This window comes from Equus asinus, chromosome 22 (genome assembly GCF_041296235.1).
Source record: "Equus asinus isolate D_3611 breed Donkey chromosome 22, EquAss-T2T_v2, whole genome shotgun sequence".
NCBI classification, from domain to species: Eukaryota; Metazoa; Chordata; class Mammalia; order Perissodactyla; family Equidae; genus Equus; species Equus asinus.
In genome coordinates this window covers 51,280,416-51,299,233 of record NC_091811.1, presented here as the reverse complement: position 1 = coordinate 51,299,233, position 18,818 = coordinate 51,280,416, and the positions used below count along the sequence as shown (strand labels likewise).

Here is an 18,818-nt window from a genome sequence, read left to right as displayed (position 1 = left end):
GAGGGGCAGCAGTGGGATGGTATTTATATTTATCCCCCCCCGCCCAGTGGATTAAACTAATTTGAGAATGTAGACAAAACTCTTGTGTAATTAGGAAAGCTTTATATTCTGTTCTTATTTTTAAAAGAGAGAGAGAGAGAGTCTTCTGGTGTGAGATAAGTGGTTAAAAGTATTTTCTATCTTATGACTAGAAGAGACGTCTCTAGGTCTGTGAGGGTCATCGCTGCTGAGTATTTCTCTCCTGCTGCAGATTCCGACGGACTGTGAGAGAAGAAAGAACTGTTGTCCCAGAACCTGCTCAGGGCTGACAAACTCAGGGACACCAGGCTCTTGGAATGAAGGGGGCAGTGAGACAGGCTAATGAGATGTCAGCTGAGGGGACTTTCTGCACAGGGCTGAAGGTGGGAACCTCTCCCAGCCCCACAACCCCAACACATCAGGTCTATTCTCTCTACACCTTCTGCTGCCCTGGGTCTCCTAGACAGCTGCCCTGGCATCAGGCTTTAGGAGCCATCTTCACCTTGTGGCCTGCCAGCTTCACCTTGTGGCCTTGGCTGACACGAGCTGACCATCCTGGCCCCTTGTGCTTAGGGGTGTGATGCTCCAGGTGTGAGCTGTCCTGTCTGCACTGTGGCTGGTGTCTTGTCAGCAGGAGTCCAGGCAGGTGGTAGCAGCTACTCTGCAAGGACACCATAAATCTATGAGCTGAGAATTGATTCAGAGTTCAGACAGAGGCCTGGACAAAAACGCTCCTCACTAGGGAAGCCACAGTCTTGGATAGGGCGGACCAGCTGGCTTTGCCCATCCGGACCAGCATGCTGCCTCCCGGGCCCAGGAATGAGGCTCCTGGGAGATGATCTGACAATGAATGGTATAACGAGATCTCCTCTGTGGTGGTGGCTCCATCCAGTGGTCCACGCAAGGGCTGGCCCCTGTGGGCCTCCTGCCTGACATGGCCCGGGACGTGGCCCTTCTTCCCCAGGATGGAAAGGCTGCCAGGTGCGGCGACGACTTCCTCTGGTGCTCCTTGGAGGCTGCTCGGTAGAATGGAGTGAGCACAGGCTTTGGAGTCAGAGTTCTGGGGTCAAATTTCAGTTTGCCCACTTGCTCTGTAGCCTTAGGCTGGACACTTAATGTCTCCACGCTTCAACTTCCCCAGCTGTGGAAATGGATACAATAGCATCACCTCGCAGGGTGTTGTGGAGATCAAGAAACACCCAAGACATGAAAGCCCCCATTCCTCCCACAACCCCACTCAGGGCTGCGACACACACCTTCCACAAGTTGGAGGCCTGAAGACAGAGCCATTTGCCAGCTGCTTCCCAAACACTCAGGATGGCAGGTAGACAGGACAGCACAGCAGCCCCTCACAGCCAGTTTCTCCTTCTCACCCCAGCTCACAGCAGCTCTGCCTGGGCCCCAGGGCCCTCAGTGGCCGGCAGCCTCCATAGGGTGGAAGATGGTCGCTCCAGTCAGGTCAAGTGAGGGCAGCCTAAGCGCTCTGTCTGCTGAGCCAGAATCTGGGGCCACAGCCAGTCTCAGAGCCTGCAGCCTCTTAGGCTTTCTCCATTTATCCCCATCAAGCATCCGCAGCATCAGTGATGGCTGCAGTTCTGAGTCCAGACTTTCCATTTGCGCTCAAGGGCAGATCAGATGATTGTCAGCCACAAAGCAGTGACCTAGACCTTGGGGTCTGTTTGTTCTTGCTGCAGGCTAACTTCTATTCCCTCCCTGGCTAACACAGGAGGGGAAAATCATCGCTGCAAGGACAGATCCCTCCCCAGCCACCGGCACTTTGCTCTTCCAATTCCCCAGGCTCCGTTCTACTGGAATATTTTTTCTCAGCTAAACTCTTCTCTCACCTTCTTTCACCCCCACACCTTTGCAGCTGCTTAAATGTTTCCAATCTTTTTTTGCACATTTTGGCACATGTAGAAAATGCTTCGCCTGTAAGGCTTACTGAGGTAGTTGGAGGGGGCCGGTCCTGGCCGGGGTGACTGGCCCAGGGGCTCCAGGCTCTCCAGGCTCCACCAGGCTGTTCTGATGGCTGAGGGATTATACCCAGGAGCCCCTGAATCCCATTCTCAGGGCACCCTGCTTGGGAAAGGCTGGCTCAGAGAATGGACCTCTCAGGTATCGTGGTTTATCTGCTCCTTCTCACACGTGAGGGTCCTCTTTCTTCCAAAGCTCACACTGTGGCAATCAGCAGATCTCCTAAGTTGGGAAGGTCTCCAGGTGTCCCTCTGGTGGCTGGACTGGCAGACTTCTCAAAGGTTCATTTTCATCCCAGACGCCCCCAAGCTCAGGCTGCAGGAGGAACCTGGCCCATCTGATAAGTAACATTAACTGGCTTTATACTCAAGGATGGGGCTGTCTGGGCCTTGCCCTGAAAGACATAAGACCTTGGTTGCTCTAGTGATGAATGTTGTAAGATGCTCCTGAGCACAAGCTGAAGCAGCTCAGGTGGGAAGCAGTGCCGTGCTGTGCTCACAGATAGAACGTGCACATTTTTAGATGCTCGCCTCAAAGAGTAAGGGGGCAGAGGTGAGCAGTGGATAAGGGGTGAAAACACCAGTGGGAGAAGAGAGTTAACTGAGCACCATCGGAATAAGCTCAGTCACGGAGCAAAGGTGAACCGTCGGCAGCTCTGTACCCACCATCTCCTGTCTTGCCTTTGGCATTCCCATCCTGCCAACACCCAAGCACCAGAATTGGTTCCTCCCTTCTGCGTGAGGCCTGGCCCTTTGGTCGTCCTTGTCCTTTCCCATTGCTCAGTTTAACCTTATAGGCCACCTGAGTACCAGTCACCAAGCTCTCCAGCCACCCATATTCCTGCCTTCTTCTCCCACCAAAACCTCAGAGCTCCCTCCTGCCCCGCTAAGAACCACAATGCTTCCAACAGGTGCTTCAAAGAGTCCAAATTAGGCAACTCTTCTCCGATCTTTCCTACACACACGTCACTCTTCAATTTTCCTCACAACTCCCGTACTTCAAACGTTCCCCATGACATACCCTTGGGTCAAGTACCAACACTGTAACAACCTGTGACTATTGGAATTTTCTCAGCCAGCTCCACTTTCTCCAAGCAGTAACTTCCTAAAATATAATCTTGCCATTGTAGGTTTTGACTAAGTATGGAATAAATCAGCACAATTCTAAGCCCTCGCCACGTGACTCTAGTATTTCATGAAATACTGGCAGCAACAGTTCTGGCAGTCTGGCTGGTTCCTTGAATTTTGGCTCCACCATTTATTAGCTATGTCACCTAGCCCCTTGCTACTCCACGTGTGGTCACAGCAGACCGAGAGTATCAGCTGGAAGCTGGTTAAAAAACGCAATTATCTGAAGCCCCACCTCAGACCTAGATTTGCACCTGCATTTTAATATCTACAGAGGATTCACATCCACACTCAAGTGTGAGAAGCATTGGCCCAACCTGAGCCTGTTACCTCACTTACAAAATGATTTCATCAATTGTCCATGAAACAGACACACCTTTGTACAGTACAGAGCAGCCACCTGAAATGTCGATCAAATGATCAGGTGGATCCTCTGCCAGCCTCCTCCATCCCTAATTGGCCTAGATTAAGCAGGGCGAGTGTTTACTGTGATACAGAAGCCAGCTTCACACTTAAAACAGAAACATCACTTTTATTGACAAGTTAGGACCACAACAGGCAGCTTCACAGAACAGAAATAAGACACTTCCAAGACAACAGAGTGTAACACTGCAGCAGACTGGTTAATACTCTTCACCTTCATCCTCTCCCTCGGCACTATCTGCTCCAACCTCCTCATAATCCTTCTCAAGGGCAGCCATGTCCTCACGGGCCTCAGAAAACTCTCCCTCCTCCATGCCCTCACCCACGTACCAGTGTACAAAGGCACGCTTGGCATACATCAGGTCAAACTTGTGGTCCAGGCGAGCCCAGGCCTCAGCAACGGCTGTGGTGTTGCTCAGCATGCACACAGCTCGCTGTACTTTGGCCAGGTCTCCACCAGGGACCACAGTGGGAGGCTGGTAATTAATGCCAACTTTGAAGCCAGTGGGGCACCAATCCACAAACTGGATGGTACGCTTGGTCTTGATGGTGGCAATGGCAGCATTGACATCTTTGGGAACCACGTCACCACGGTACAACAGGCAACAAGCCATGTATTTACCATGGCGAGGGTCACATTTCACCATCTGGTTGGTTGGGTCAAAGCAAGCATTGGTGATCTCTGCTACAGTAAGCTGTTCATGGTAGGCTTTCTCAGCAGAGATGACAGGGGCATATGTGGCCAGAGGGAAGTGGATGCGGGGATAGGGCACCAGGTTGGTCTGGAATTCTGTCAGGTCAACATTCAGGGCTCCATCAAATCTGAGGGAAGCAGTGATGGAGGACACAATCTGGCTAATAAGGCGGTTAAGGTTAGTGTAGGTTGGGCGCTCAATATCGAGGTTTCTACGACAGATGTCATAGATGGCCTCATTGTCTACCATGAAGGCACAATCAGAGTGCTCCAGGGTGGTGTGGGTGGTGAGGATGGAGTTGTAGGGCTCAACTACAGCTGTGGAAACCTGGGGGGCTGGGTAAATGGAGAACTCCAGCTTGGACTTCTTGCCATAATCGACAGAGAGACGTTCCATCAGCAGGGAGGTGAACCCAGAACCAGTTCCTCCCCCAAAGCTGTGGAAAACCAGGAAGCCCTGAAGACCTGTGCACTGGTCGGCCTGCAAAAGAAAAGAGAGTCTTCTTAATTTTAGCCTCGGTGAAAGCTGTAATGACTTTTTTGAATCCTAATAACACTGATTAACATTTTTTAAAATCTTCTGTATTTGCTGAGAAAGCAGTCATGAAGAGCTTCTAAGTGCTAAGTGATTCAGAGAAACTTTTCACAATCAGCTCCTTGGGGTGAAAATCTGCTAAAAGGATATTTTAAAATGAACTATTTTCATTTCCACAGGTAGAGGAATCATGAGTTCTGGAAGGGATGCGGGGCTCAAGTTTTGGTGACCAGGAGGGCAACCTCTGGTGCCCTCACTGTGATCGCAGAGCAAGGGCAACTTCTTATCAGTTGGAGAGCCACCAAGGGCCAGACTGGGACCACAAGCCCCGTACAACGATGTCGTAGGAAGATTTGGCGGCTGCTTTCCAGGCTGGAATACGACAGAATAGCTTAATTCCAAGGCCCTGCTGCTGGAGACGGGCTGGGCTGGATCTGGCTCTCCCAGTTCCTTGCTGAGTGACGTTGACCAAAGTCATTTCTCAATCTCAATTTTCATTTATCGAATGAGAAGAGTAACCTACCTCAGGTTGCTGAGAATTAAACGAGTACTTGGCCAGTGTTTGCCACAGTAAGCACTACTTACCAGAAAGCCTATTCATCTTGGGAAAGGCGATTTACTGTCACCGTTCCATGAGGCCTTCTGTCACTGGGCTTTCCGACTGAGCTATTCTGGTTAACAAACTGCTACTCTACAAAAGGACGATTTTAACCTTCAAATGAAGTATTCTGATGGCAACCCTCACTTTTCAAAGGTGCTCAGAGATTTGTGGACCTTCTCTACCAACCCTCAGTTCACTTCTCCTGTGAGTCCATACTCTGAGAAGAATGTACGGGGCAATCAAGCCCGCTAAGCCTCATGTGGATGCAGGATCACCACCAAGAACAAATACAATGGTTCTCGTAGTTAATGAACTTCACTCCAGAACCCCCAATGGCTGTTACTAGGTTTATTTGTCCCTAAAGGCAGGTCCTGATTTCCAAGCCAGAGTGTGTAGCTGAAGCTTGACTTGCAAACACAGGAACCATCAATCCAATTTTGCTGGGAAGACTATGATAAATATCTGGAAAAGTACGAAGCCATGAATGATGCAAAGCCATTCTTTTTAGAATAGACAGTTGTGGCTGGGTTTAGTATAATGTGATTTCCCCAACAAGGTACTCCACCCAAAGCTTCATTCTTGACTTTTGGTTAATTACTTACAAACTGCCCACATGCCTAAGGAGCCAAGAGTCATCTGATTGCCAGACTCTTAATTAGAATGATGCAAACAGAACACTTATCAACTTTATTGATGTGAGTGAGTATAGTTGCCCAAGATTTTTCTGCCACAGGGCCAGCTCCCACTGCCCCGGGCTCTGCTGGGAAAGTAAATGCACGCCTTCCTAGTTTCAAGGACTGACACTTGTTTCTGAGCTCCCTTGACTCCACTTTCAACATTCTTGGGAGTTTCCAGAGTCGGCTGTTTCTAGTCAGTGTTATACTGGCTTCTTGTGCTTTGAACTTTCTGTATTAACATAAGGCACCAGTCCAGATTTTTTTATGAGCTTAATCAGTTACATGTCAGAGTCAGCCACCTACTCACGCAGTGTGACTAAGATGACCTAAAAAGGATGTCTCAGCTTGAAGCAGGGAAGCTGTCTGATTAATATGAGCATGGATGTTTAATGGTCTTATACGTCAGTAACATTGTTAAAGCTCCGTGGTTCTCACCTTGACTCCAGGTAAACTGCCCTGACTGAATTAGCAATTGCCCAAACCTGCCTTGTAAGACACAGCAATAGGCAACAGAATACTTACCACCCCTGCCCTACATAGTTGTCCTATAACCCAGGACCATCTGGTTTAGAAGTCCAGTTACTTAGTGAGCAGTCTAAGGTTCATTTTACTGTGCAGAGAATGATTCTTATAGTTGGGTCTCTTGTAAAAGTGGAAGACAAAACTCTCACCCCTACTTTAAATAAAGTACTGTGTTTACCAGCTTCCGAATTCGGTCCAAGACGAGGTCGATGATCTCCTTGCCAATGGTGTAGTGCCCACGGGCATAGTTATTGGCAGCATCTTCCTTGCCTGTGATGAGCTGCTCAGGGTGGAAGAGCTGGCGGTAGGTGCCAGTGCGAACTTCATCTGGAAGAGGAAGACAAAGCAGCCACCCATCACTAACCACCTGCACAAGCCTGCCCAACCCCAGGGCATCAAGGGAGCCCCAGGGCAGACCTCCTGTCCCAGACCCCTGGGATCTCACTTGAGTTAGTGTGGTCAACTCACCAATGACTGTGGGTTCCAGGTCTACAAACACTGCCCTGGGCACGTGCTTGCCAGCGCCGGTCTCACTGAAGAAGGTGTTGAAGGAGTCATCTCCTCCCCCAATGGTCTTGTCACTTGGCATCTGGCCATCGGGCTGGATGCCGTGTTCCAGGCAGTAGAGCTCCCAGCAGGCATTGCCGATCTGGACACCAGCCTGGCCAACGTGGATGGAGATGCACTCACGCTGTGGATGTGGAAGAAAGGAAAATGTCAGAATATGACCCATCAGATAGAACATTTAGGAATGATTCACACCTAAATGACTAATTAACCTCTGGGATAGATGATCATGCCTCTGGAGGCCACTCCTACCCAGGGACTATTTCACAAGCAACCTTCTTTGTTGAAGACTAATTCAGAGAAAACGCTTTGAAAAACCAAAGATATGTTAGGTAAGACCAGAAACCAGATCCTGGCTTTGTAGCCACATTAGATATTCAAGGTCAGGTTCCTACCATTTTAGAATGACATAAGCTGTTCTATAGCCATACATTTTCTCCAGCGCCTGGGAAATATGCCTGTTGATTCCCCCAAGGCATGCGAAACTCCCCCTTCCAGCTCTGATTCATTCTGTGAGATTGTGTAACTTCTGAGTTCATTCTGGCCCCTCTTTAATCCTATTCTTTCAAAGACAAGAGCTTTTCCCTCTTCCTTTAAAACCAGCTTAAACCAGCAGACGAAAGCCATGTGACTCACGGAGAAAATACCAGATAAGCAGCAGTTAGCTGTATATTAAAAACTGTGGTCAGAGGCAGCTTTTTAACCCCTTAGCAGAATTTAATCTTAAGGAAGAACATTTTCCCTTCACTATCAACACATCTGGGGGGGAGGTGCTGGTAGCAACACACGGAAAGAAAAGCTAGGACTAAGAGTTCAAGAAATTAGCACTTTCCTAGGAAAATGTACATATATCTCAGGCACTGTGGAAAGTCTGGTTTCAAGAACTGAATGATAACGAGAAAATGTTTGTTTTCCTTTACTTGCTGAACAAGGTTATTTATAAGTTATCAAACGCATTCCTGCTTAGTAAAATAAGGCAACAGGCCTAGACTCTATACCCTCAGACTCAAGAGGAAAACAAGAGTGTTTACTGTATTTCATCACGAGCCAGATTAGCTACTTTGGAGACCGGCAGAGGACTTTCAAAATATCAACTCCAAACATCTCCCACTACATCTTCCCCGAGTAAGAGGGTTTCAAGGTTTATAAAGCTAATAGAAAATTAGTTAAAGAAAATTCAACACAGCTGAGATCTCAAAGGGCCTCCTTTCATAACCTGAGATAATAACCCCAGTTGCTCACACCTTTGACTTATAGTCCCCTCCTCCCCACCTCCGCTCCATGAGACAATCATGGTCTCCTGCTCGCATCAGCAAACTCAGCAGTACTTGCGTCTACCCGCCCGGCTCAAGGGCTGTGGGAGACAGGGGAGCTGCTTGTCCTAATGAACCCATGACTATTACCATTGCATCATGTTTACCTTTAACTGGACTTTGGAAATTCCAAGGCCTGAGAAAACTGGAGAGAACCAGTGATCTGGCCACCAAGAACCCCACGCCCAAGAAGACAAAGTATCCGACAGAAGATCCTCTCATTCTCAGGAAACGCTTCTTCCACTGAAGCCTTTTGAGCCCCAAACCTCTTCATTGTGCAGAAGTCTAAACTGCTTTCTCCTATAGACTGTGGCCTCTTGGTAGATGAAGTAAGACACAGGTGATGGAGTCACCTAACTTAGCTTTAACTGGATGAGCTGCCGCTGTCTTGTGTTAAAACCTATTAATCTAACCAGCATTTGCCTAAATAGGTCTGCTGCTCTCCTGCCCTTTAAACAGTCCACTGCTTTCTGAATCACACTTTTAACAGTATCTTTTTTTTTTTAAAGCCTTGATGACATTTTATTTTTCGTTAATTGCATTCTTAAATTTTCTTTTGCTTAGGTCATGCACATCCGGAAACTGCTTCAGAAAATGGATCGTCCAAATGGTCTTTATCCAAATTATTTGAACCCAAGAACAGGTCGCTGGGGTCAGTGTAAGTGTTTCTAGTATAACTGATACTTTTTTAACAGTATCTTTTTGGGCTTGCTTGGTGAAAAGCTGTCAAGCAAGTTGTTACAGTCAGACACACTTGATAACGTTGGTGGTCTCTGAAAAGGGTAACTGGTCGACTATTCACTGTATTCCTTTTTTTAAGATACTAAGAATACATTGTCAGTACTAATTTACTCTGTGGTTTTATAAGAAAATATCCATTTAGAGATTTGTTTTTAAAAACTTGACTCAAGGGACAGGCCCAAGGCACAGTGGTTACGTTCGTGCTCTGCTTAGGCGGCTGGGTTCGCCGATTTGGATCCCAGGGTGAATCTGCACACCACTCATCAAACCACGCTGTGGGGGCAATTGGCACAGATGTTAGCTCAGGGCCAATCTTCCTCACCAAAAAAACAAAACAAAAACAAGTAGAAAGCTTTAACTATAAACACCTCACTAAATTAACTCTAGAAATGCAGGATTAGACAACGTGGCAGTTGATAATTCCCTTCCGAGGAGGAGCCTGCCTGCATTTTCCAGGTGTATTCGTGCAATTGAAAGCTCTCCCCAGAGCCGACCACAGGTGACTCAGCAGCGAGTCACAGGGCGCTGGAGAGGGGGCGCCAGGAAGTGCCTGCACCTTCCGCGCGGGAGGGCACGAGGTGCTCCAGGGGTCTAGGGTGTAAGGCAGTGGGAAGGCGAGGCCATTAGGGGAAATGGAGGGGAGGGATTTTTAGTTTCCACAAGTCCTTGGGGACCAATATGAAGGCTCCCTGGCCTGCTTTGGGCGGTGGCGGGCCCTGGGGCGATGCTCCCTCACTAAGACCCCTCATTAAGAGTAAGAGGGCTTTCCACGTCCCACCGAGAGCAGTACCCAGGCCGCGTCTTCGAGCCCCAAGAGGGGTGTGCGCGGTGAAATCGGCTTTCCCAGCCCGCCCACCAGAAGCCAGTCTGCCGGGAGGCGTCCAGGACGCGGCGCCACGTGCAACCCGGGTCCTGCCGCCCCTTCGGACTGCGTGCTCCGCCGCCACGCCACCGCCGGGGGACCGCACTCACCATGACTGAGACTCCTAGGGCTCCGAGGGGCTGCAGGAAGCGAGGGGGCGGCGAGAAGGCTCTCCCACTAACAGACTACCAAGGAGTCCGGGGGAGAAGTAGCGGGGCCGAGCGGCCCCGAGGGACCTTATATACCCCTTCCCGGCCACGTGTCCGGAGGGCGGGCACCGGTCCCCGCCGCCCCGCCTCCGAGCTGCGCGGCCTGGGGCCAGTCGCCCGGCCGCACCCGGCCCGCGGGAGAGCAGGGGCGCGCGGCGCTGATTGGTGGGTTCAAAAGTTCAAACCAAACTCTTCGGAAAGAGCAGAACTAAGCAGGGGAGGAGACGTCCTGGGGTGGGGAAGAGGGAGGAGACGGCGACTCGAGCGAGGAGGAAGGCGGAGCGTCCGCACCGTCCTCGGTGGGTGCGGAGGGGCGTCAGATGGGCAAAGCCTGGGCGGGGACAGGCGCCAGGTACACGGGGCTGCGGCCGGAGCCCCGGGGTCCCGGCCCCTCGAGGGTCCCCGCCCACAGCTCCCTACATGTCCGGCCTGCTAGCCGCCCGGCCGCTGCCGCCTCGCCTCGCCTCCCCTCGCCTCCGCCGCTGAGACAGAGGGCCTGGTGCCCCATTCCAGGTCTTAATTACCACCCACCGGCCTGAAGCCCTTCTTCTTACCTTTTTTCGGTTGCTTTTCTTTACTTGTTTTCCTACCTCCTTGTAAATGAACCTTTTGGTTCCTAACAACAGTCTCCTTCCAGTTGGTGCAAAAGCAGTTTTTTTCAGTTCCTTATAATAACTCTTCCATGTTTTGATTGCTTACCGTGCAGAGTAGTTGGTTTTTCACACTAATCACATTTTATCCGTGCGACAAACCCTGTGAGTTATCCTTATTTTACAGATGAGGAAACCAGGGCTCAGAGGAATTAAACTAGTGGGAGGTCACACAGCTGGAGCGGTGGAGCTGCCCCTAGGCTCTCACCGCCTTATACCGCCTCATGCTAGATACACTGCTCCCACCAGCCCTGCAACGGTTTATTTCTCAGAAACATCCTTTATTTCAGTTGTTCTTTCTCCGCAACTTCATCATGCTATCTTAGTTCTTAAATTCCTTAACCATCTCTGGGTGATAAAGTTTATAGCAATATTCGGAGAACAAAAGTGACCGCTATACAGAATAGAAGTTACAGGGCTTTTTCCTGAAGAAAGAAAAGGCGGGATGAAAGCAAAAATGGGTTTTGGATATAGAATAGGCAGAATTCAAGATACTCTCCAACTCACGCACACAAAAGGGATGCTATGGAAATATGTGCAGAGGTTCCTTCTCTGATTGCAAGTCCTAGTTCCTTCATGAAATGCTTATGGAGCTCCTATTGTGTGGCAGGATATTCTGAAATTTGGAATAACTAGCATCTTAGTCTGCTGCTAAATATTTTAGTCTTAATTAGTAGAGCTTTCCAGCTTTGTAATTTATTCCACAGATGTATTTAGCACAGTTTCTAGGTGCTTGAGAATATGTATGTGAACAAAACTGAAGATCTCTGCCTCATGGAGCATATGTTCTAGAGGGGGAAAGGGAAGAAAGACAAACAATGAACACAGTAAATAAGTAAATTATATAATTTGTTAGAAGGTGAAGAGTGCTATAGAAAAACAGAGCAAAGTAAAGTGGAATGAGAGTGCTGGGAGGGGAAAGTATGGGGGAGTTGCAATATAAACAAGGGGGTCAGACTTAGCCTTAATGATGAGTGAGAGTTGAAGAGAGACTTGAAGGTTGTGAGGAGTTAGCCAAGAGGCTACTTGGGAGAAAAGTGGTCCCAAAAGAGGGAGCAGGGGGGCCGGTCCGTGGCCAAGTGGTTAAGTTCGCGTGCTCCACTTTGGCTGCCCAGAGTTTTGCCGGTTCAGATCCTGGGCACAGACATGGAACCACTCATCAAGCCATGCTCAGGCGGCATCCCACATGCCACAACTAGAAGGACCCACAACTAAAAATATACAACTATGTGCGGGGGGCTTTGGGGAGAAAAAGGAAAAATAAAATCTTAAAAAAAAAAATTACAAAAAAAAAAAAGAGGAGCAGCTAGAGCAGCAAAGACCCCTAGGCAAGAACGAGCCTTTAGCGTTCCTGGAAGGAAGGGCAGGGAGGCCAGCTTGGTAGGCGGTGAGGTTGGACAGGAAATGGGAGCCAGATCTTGTAGCTTCTTGTAAGCCACTGCAAGACCTGTGGCTCTTACTCTGACATGGGGAGGCGATGTAGGGTTCAAAACATGGAAGTGATGTGACCTGATTGCCATTTTTAAAGATCACTCTGGTTGTTGTGTTGAGAATAGATTATAGGAGGGCACAGGTAGAAGCAGGAAGACATTTTAAAATGATAACTCACTGCAGTAATCCTTTTGAGAGATGAAGGAGACTCAGACCAGAGTGGTAGCAGAAGTGTTGAAAAGTGGTTAGAGTTGGCTACATTCTGAAGACAGGGCCAAAATGATTTCCTAAAGGCTCACATGTGAAGGAAAGAGGAGCCAAGGATTACTCCAGAATTTTTAGCCTGAAAGAGTGAGAGAGGAATTTGCCATCAACAGACGCAAAAGGCCGTGAGTGGGGCATGCATGGAGGGGGATGATATCAGGGGTTTGTTTTTGGTCATGTTAAGCTGAGATGCTGATGTCCATATGGAGATGGAGATGTCCAGGACACAGCTAGATGTGAGAGTCTGGATCTCAAAGGAGAGACATCTAGGTAGAGATACACATCTAAATGCCATTCTAGGGGCCAGCCCCGTGGCAGAGCGGTTAAGTTGGCATGCTCCACTTTGGTGGCCTGGGGTTTTGCCGGTTTGGATCCCAAGTGTGGACATGGCACCACTCATCAGGCCATGCTGAGGCAGCATCCCACACAGGACAACCAGAGGCACTCACAACTAGAATATACAACTACGTACTGGGGGGCTTTGGGGAGAAGAAGAAGGAAAAAATAAAAAAATAAATGCCATTCTAAAGTCATGACACTGGGTGAGATCACTGAGGGAGTGAGTGTAGAAACAGAAGAGAAGAGGACTAAGGACTGAGCTCTGGGAAAAGAGGCAGAACCTGTGAAGGACATGGAGAAGGAACAGCCAATGATTTAGGAGGAAACCCAAGGGTGTGAGGTCCTGGAAACCCAGGAAGGAGTGATCAGCAGTGTCAAATGCTGCTGATAGGCCAAGGAAGATGAGAACCCAAAAATGACCACTGGATGTAGCCATATGGAGGTCACTAGTAACCTTGATGAGAATAGTTCAGAGGGGCAATTTAAGAGTAAGAGGCATTTTATTTCTAGATTCTGTTTTCATATGATTCATTAACAAAATACCTTTATTTTTTCTTCCTCTCACTCCCACCACCTCATTCAAGCAGATAGCCCCCAAAGAACCACAATATATTTAAGGACTTGCAGTCCTGATTACCTTGGTTTGGATTCTGGCTTTTTTTGTTTTCTAGTTGTGGGTCCTTGAGCAAATTTTGTAATCTCTCTAAATCTCCCCCCTTATGAAATGAGGATAATATATAACTCTCAGGTGGATATATTGTTGTGAGGATTAAATGAGATAAATAATACATAGCAAATACACATAGCAAAGCACTAAATAAAATCAGTGTTTATTACTGTTGGAGGTGGTAATGGTGGTGGACAAAATTAGAGATAAAGATACATCGTCTTGCATTTTAAAATTATTTTAAGCATTGGGATCCATATATTTTGTGTGTGTATGTGTGAGAGGAAGATTGGCCCTGAGCTAATATCTGTGCCAATCTTCCTCTGTTTTATGTGGGATGCCACCACAGTGTGGCTTGACGACCAGTGCTAGATCCTTGTCGGGTGTCTGAACCTGCGAACCCCAGGCCACCAAAGTGGAGCACGTGAAGTTAACCGCTACACCACCAGGCCAGCCCCTGGGATCCATATTTAAGTTTGCTGCCCCCCTGCTGGGGTTTTTTTTGGGGGGGAATCTCTTTCCTAACTTTTATGTAAATAGGTCTTCATGGGTCTAAAAATTACTGCGTGAGAAAAAGCAGAAACTGATTTTACTTTCTAGTTGAAATTTTCCAGAATTCACCACAAACATGTTGAGTTATTAATAGAGAGCCAGTGCTCTGCCAATTTTGGCGATATAACTTTGGACAGGCATTTCTTCTCCTTTGGCCCCAGATTTTGCATGTGTGATATGAGGGGACTGAGCAGGATCATCTCTAAGGCCTCTTCCAGCCCTAACATTCTGTGATGCTGTGTCTTGAGGCATCTGCTGTACACGTGACCAGTACAAAAATGAGCAGAGTTGAAAACATGCTTCATTCAGTCAGAGTCTCCTAAGAATCACCAGAACATTCAATAAATACTTACAGATGGGGCTTTTGCTGGAGTCTTACAATGCTTTATGGAAAGAAGTGTTGCATACTTACTCTGGCTTGGGGGAGCTTGGATCTTAAACTGTTGTCGTGTAGCATGTCCACAAAACATTAGTAAAGAGAAAAGAATTCAGATAAAACCAAGCCTTATGTTTTTTCAGTCTAATGCCTGTTTTCTATGCTAGGATACCAGTAATACTGAAGAATTTATTTGTGTTCAGTTACAAATTACATGTTACAAATTATAAGGGAATACAAATATTCTGTGCTCATAAACAATTTATAACAAAATATTTTCTACTCCAATAGCACCTTGGAAGAGTTTTCCAAAGCAAGTTTTTAACAAAGATATTTATTATGGAACTGTGGGAAATAAGGTCCTGAAACTTGAAATAATTTACCTTAAACCACAGGAGGTAGAACCCAGAACAAATATCTAAAGTAACAGTTGCCTTTTTATTTTACTTCTAGGCCCTATGTTAGCCTGTTACTGGCTCTAGTTCATAAGGAAAGGAAGTCACTTATTGCATTTGTTGTCTTAAGGCAAGGCTACTACTAAAACAAGAAAAAACGACAATTTGTCCTACTTTCAGGACCTCCAAACGAAAGCTAGGACTCCTTGCAGTTAAATTCAACCACCTTCTTTATGCTAAGCATTTTTTAAATCTATGTATTTTGAAAAAGTTGTTTTTTCTTCTTTTTACTCCTTGTAAAGACAGAAGACCAGGACATTATTTTCTAGATAGTATGTAATTTTCTTTTATGGGAAAAATAATCCTTAGATCCTTTAACTTTCACTTATTGCTCTTTTTATCCTGAAAATATTTGCAACCTTCAAAGCTTTCTTAGGCATTCTTTCAAAGTCCTCCCCCCATGTCTGGAGTGGTGTTTTGGACTTCTTCCCTTCCATCAGGACTCTTTACATGAAATGCTGGTTCCATTCTGGGAGACTACCAGAGAGAATTGGCTTTCCTCTCTGAAATCTCACATTTTATTTCCACTGAGTTGTCATTTGGCTTGTTCTAATCTGCTTTTCTGTTCCCTAAAAATACAGTACTTTGGGGTTGTTTCCTCACAGTGACTAACTGAAACAACTGAGTAGGTTGTGTTTCCCCTGTATTTCCACTTTATATGCTACAGCCAAGCCTTCTTACCCCAAGCTCTTTCTCATCTTTCCTGTAATTAATAACCATTCTCTAGATCCCCCTCCCCCATCCTTTTAGGTTAGACAAGTAAAATTCTCTTGCAGAAAATTAAAAGGAACTACTCACCTTCTTCAGTCATCTACATGATTATTCTGGTAAGTGGACCACATCCTGGAGTCTGGAAATCTTTTCTATTTATGGCAATGTTTATTTAATAATTTTATTTATTCGTGTACCTAAAAAGCACCCAGGCAGCCCAAAGTGGAAGGCCCCTGAGGTCTTCTTTCCTTGTGACTGACTTCTTGCCAGCAGCTGAAACAGTGGGGGATTTACTTCGAGTCTGTGAATCTTTCTCCTTTCACTTTTCTGGGCATCTTTCTACCTGCCCCTTCCCCTCCTTCCGGGCCACAGAGCCAGCCATTTTCAGTATACGTATTTGTTTTTTCCTACCTAATTAGCACAACAGCACCTCCATACAAGGGAATATCAGTGCATAAATTATACACAGGAAACTTAGAGGTGAAACAGTCTCGTGTTAACTCAAGTGGTTAGTTTAATTTGGCTGAAAGCTTACAGCCTCTTCCAGTGCCTGTTTCTTCCCACTTCAAGTCAGTGGGCTTCTCCGTAATCTGAAACCCTTACAATTCTTTTGTGCCTGACGCCCTGTTCAGCTGTGTGCTAGAGCCAACTGTTAGATGTTCGGGAATTTTATGAGCCAGTTGAACATCATGTTGGTAGCTTGAAATCAGCAATGGTGGATATATTTACACCATGGAAATTGGTGGATACTGCAAATTAGACTCTCACCTCCACTGCTAGCTGGTTGTTAAACATTTACCAGCACACTACTGCCCTACTTCCACACTAGTCCAAGTCAGGCCATTTCTCTTAGTTCTTTTTTAGTTCTGGCATAAAAAGGACTTTTGTTTTTTGTCTCAGAGCTTGGTTCATTCCTTGGCTTCTGGGTGAACCTTCTCCTCACAGCCAATCAAAGTGTAAAAGCCAGCCTGGCTTCTCCTCCCAATTTGGGCTTTCAGGGCTATGACAGGGGTAGCTCCTAGTCCTTGCAATCCCATCAACTCATTCTTTTCCAGCCCTTTAGTCTCTCGGGTTATAAAAGCCCCCAACTCCTTTATTGCCCTACCCCCTCCACCCCAGCATCTCCACCACAAGTACCAGCGTCACCACTCTGGGGTTTCAACCCAGGACTGAGGAGTTTACATGCTATAACTTATTTATGCTTCACAATAACCCTGTGAGGTAGAAACCATTGTTACCTCCATTTTACAGAAGAGGAAATTAAGGCTCACGGAGTTAAGTAACTTCTCTAAAGTCACACTGGCGCATCCAGCCTTCCTCTCTGGAATCCTCTGGAGGTCAGCTTTAAGGCTATAATTTCAGAACCACTGTCTTCTCTCCAAAAACATTAATGTGGAACCACTTTTATATCCACAACTTTAATTACATGTTTATTTCCCCATATCATCCAAACCTGGAATGATCCCCAAACCCTTCAGTTATAAGACAGTTTTAAGGAAGGAGGCTGGTACAGAGGTCTAACAGATGTGGGCCTGTACGTACAGGCCTCTTTTTATAGCACTTTGCTATTTTGATCCTCCAGTCTATGTACTTTTTTCCTTACCCTCCGGCATATTTTGTTCCAACAGAGTCAGGAATATAAGCCCTTTAAAAACCCCAAAAGGTCTTTGCTTGTTTCTCATAGATCAACACTTCCTCATTTTAAATTATATACTTCTTTGTTTTGGTAAGTTGTGGTCCCTACTGACCTTGTAAACGGGTTATGTGGAACAGCCGGTAACTACAAAAATCAACTTGCTTTCCTTGTTCCCTCAGCAGCTCCATTTATTTGTACTGAACCCAAGGGACAGAGCCTGCCTCACATACTGTGGGAAAAGAAAAAGAGAAGAAAACAAAGAAACAAATCTTACATTCAGGCTGCTCTTCCCTTTTACTCTGCCTGAAATGACTGATAGTAAACCAAAGTTGTTTCAGAGTAAAAAGAATTAATCTGGAATGTAGGTCACCTAACAAACTGCGAAACCTGTTTCCTTGATGCCGGTTTGCTCAATTGCACTGGGGGGTTTCATGGCCTCTGGTCAGGGCCCAGACAGCCTGCAATGGACTAAATGTTTGTATTCCCCCAAATTCATATGTTGAAATCCTAACCTCCACTGTGACGGTGTTAGGAGGTGGGACTTTGGGGAAGTAATTAGGTCATGAGGTGGAACCCTCGTGAATGGGATTAGTGCCCTTATAAAGGGGATCCCAGAGAGCTCTCTTACCTTGTGGGGATACGATGACAAAATGGTGCTCCGCAACCTGGAAGAGTGTCCTCACCAGAACTGGACCATGCTAGCACCCTGAACTCGGACTTCCAGCCTCTAGAACTGTGAGAAATAAATTTCTATTGTTTACAAGCCATCCAGTTTATGCTATTTTGTTATACAACCTGGGTGAACACACAGCCTAACCTCAAGCACATTGTTATGGAAACCGAAGTCCAGGTATGAGGGAAAGGAGTGGTTACTTACTGTCGACGAAAAGAATCCATAACCAATCTGTAAATGAAAATTTGGGTGAGTTTATTCTGAGCTTAAATTTTAGGATTATAACCGGGAGAGTCTTTCCACAAAAGAACAGAGCACTCCAAAGAAGTGGGGGTACATAGGGTGGTTATATACCCTCAAAGAGGGTGTTTCACATGATTGAAATGTCCCTCCCACAATAGTCACAAGATTGCCCTATCGGCACAGCACTTGATGGACACAGCAGGTAGTGGGTCTGCTATCTTGGTGGGCATAGCAGGAGGCAAGTCTATTGTCTCAAGCTGGGCAGTCACAGGTGAGAGCACAGCAATCAGCTTCTAGCCTAAGGAAAGATACTTAATCCTTAAGGAGACGCCAACATTGGGAGGGGGAGGGAAGTTGTACCTTTATCTCAAGGGCCTTTGTTCTTGCCACAGGGAATCTCTAAAGCAGGTATACAATGCATGCTCAACGGCCTCAGTCAGGCCCTTTTGGAAAGACAAGGTCAGGCTGAATTAGGTTTACACCAAATGGCTTCTTCATTTATTCCAATATATCCTATTACTTGCCATTTTTATTTGTCATTACTTAGCAACAGAATCA

At 46.8% G+C, this 18,818-nt stretch overlaps 1 protein-coding gene across 10 annotated transcripts in view; it reads right to left on the bottom strand.

The window, feature by feature from the left end:
- Nucleotides 1-3,631: 3,631 nt before the first annotated feature.
- Nucleotides 3,632-18,818, bottom strand: part of TUBA1C (tubulin alpha 1c) — a 71,683-nt gene continuing 56,496 nt past the window's right edge. For 4 of the 10 annotated variants that reach the window (XM_070494873.1, XM_070494874.1, XM_070494876.1 and 1 more), the window contains 5 exons: nucleotides 17,973-18,077; nucleotides 17,457-17,573; nucleotides 7,040-7,262; nucleotides 6,750-6,898; nucleotides 3,632-4,717 (listed from right to left, as the gene is read on the bottom strand). In XM_070494873.1, coding sequence (XP_070350974.1) covers nucleotides 3,743-4,717; nucleotides 6,750-6,898; nucleotides 7,040-7,160 — 1,245 coding nt within the window. In that variant the 5' untranslated portion in view covers nucleotides 7,161-7,262; nucleotides 17,457-17,573; nucleotides 17,973-18,077 and the 3' untranslated portion in view covers nucleotides 3,632-3,742. Of the gene's footprint in view, nucleotides 4,718-6,749; nucleotides 6,899-7,039; nucleotides 7,263-8,558; nucleotides 8,986-10,164; nucleotides 10,478-17,456; nucleotides 17,574-17,972; nucleotides 18,078-18,818 lie in introns of those variants that run through there. The other 6 variants (XM_070494871.1, XM_070494872.1, XM_070494870.1 and 3 more) reach the window with 3 other exon arrangements.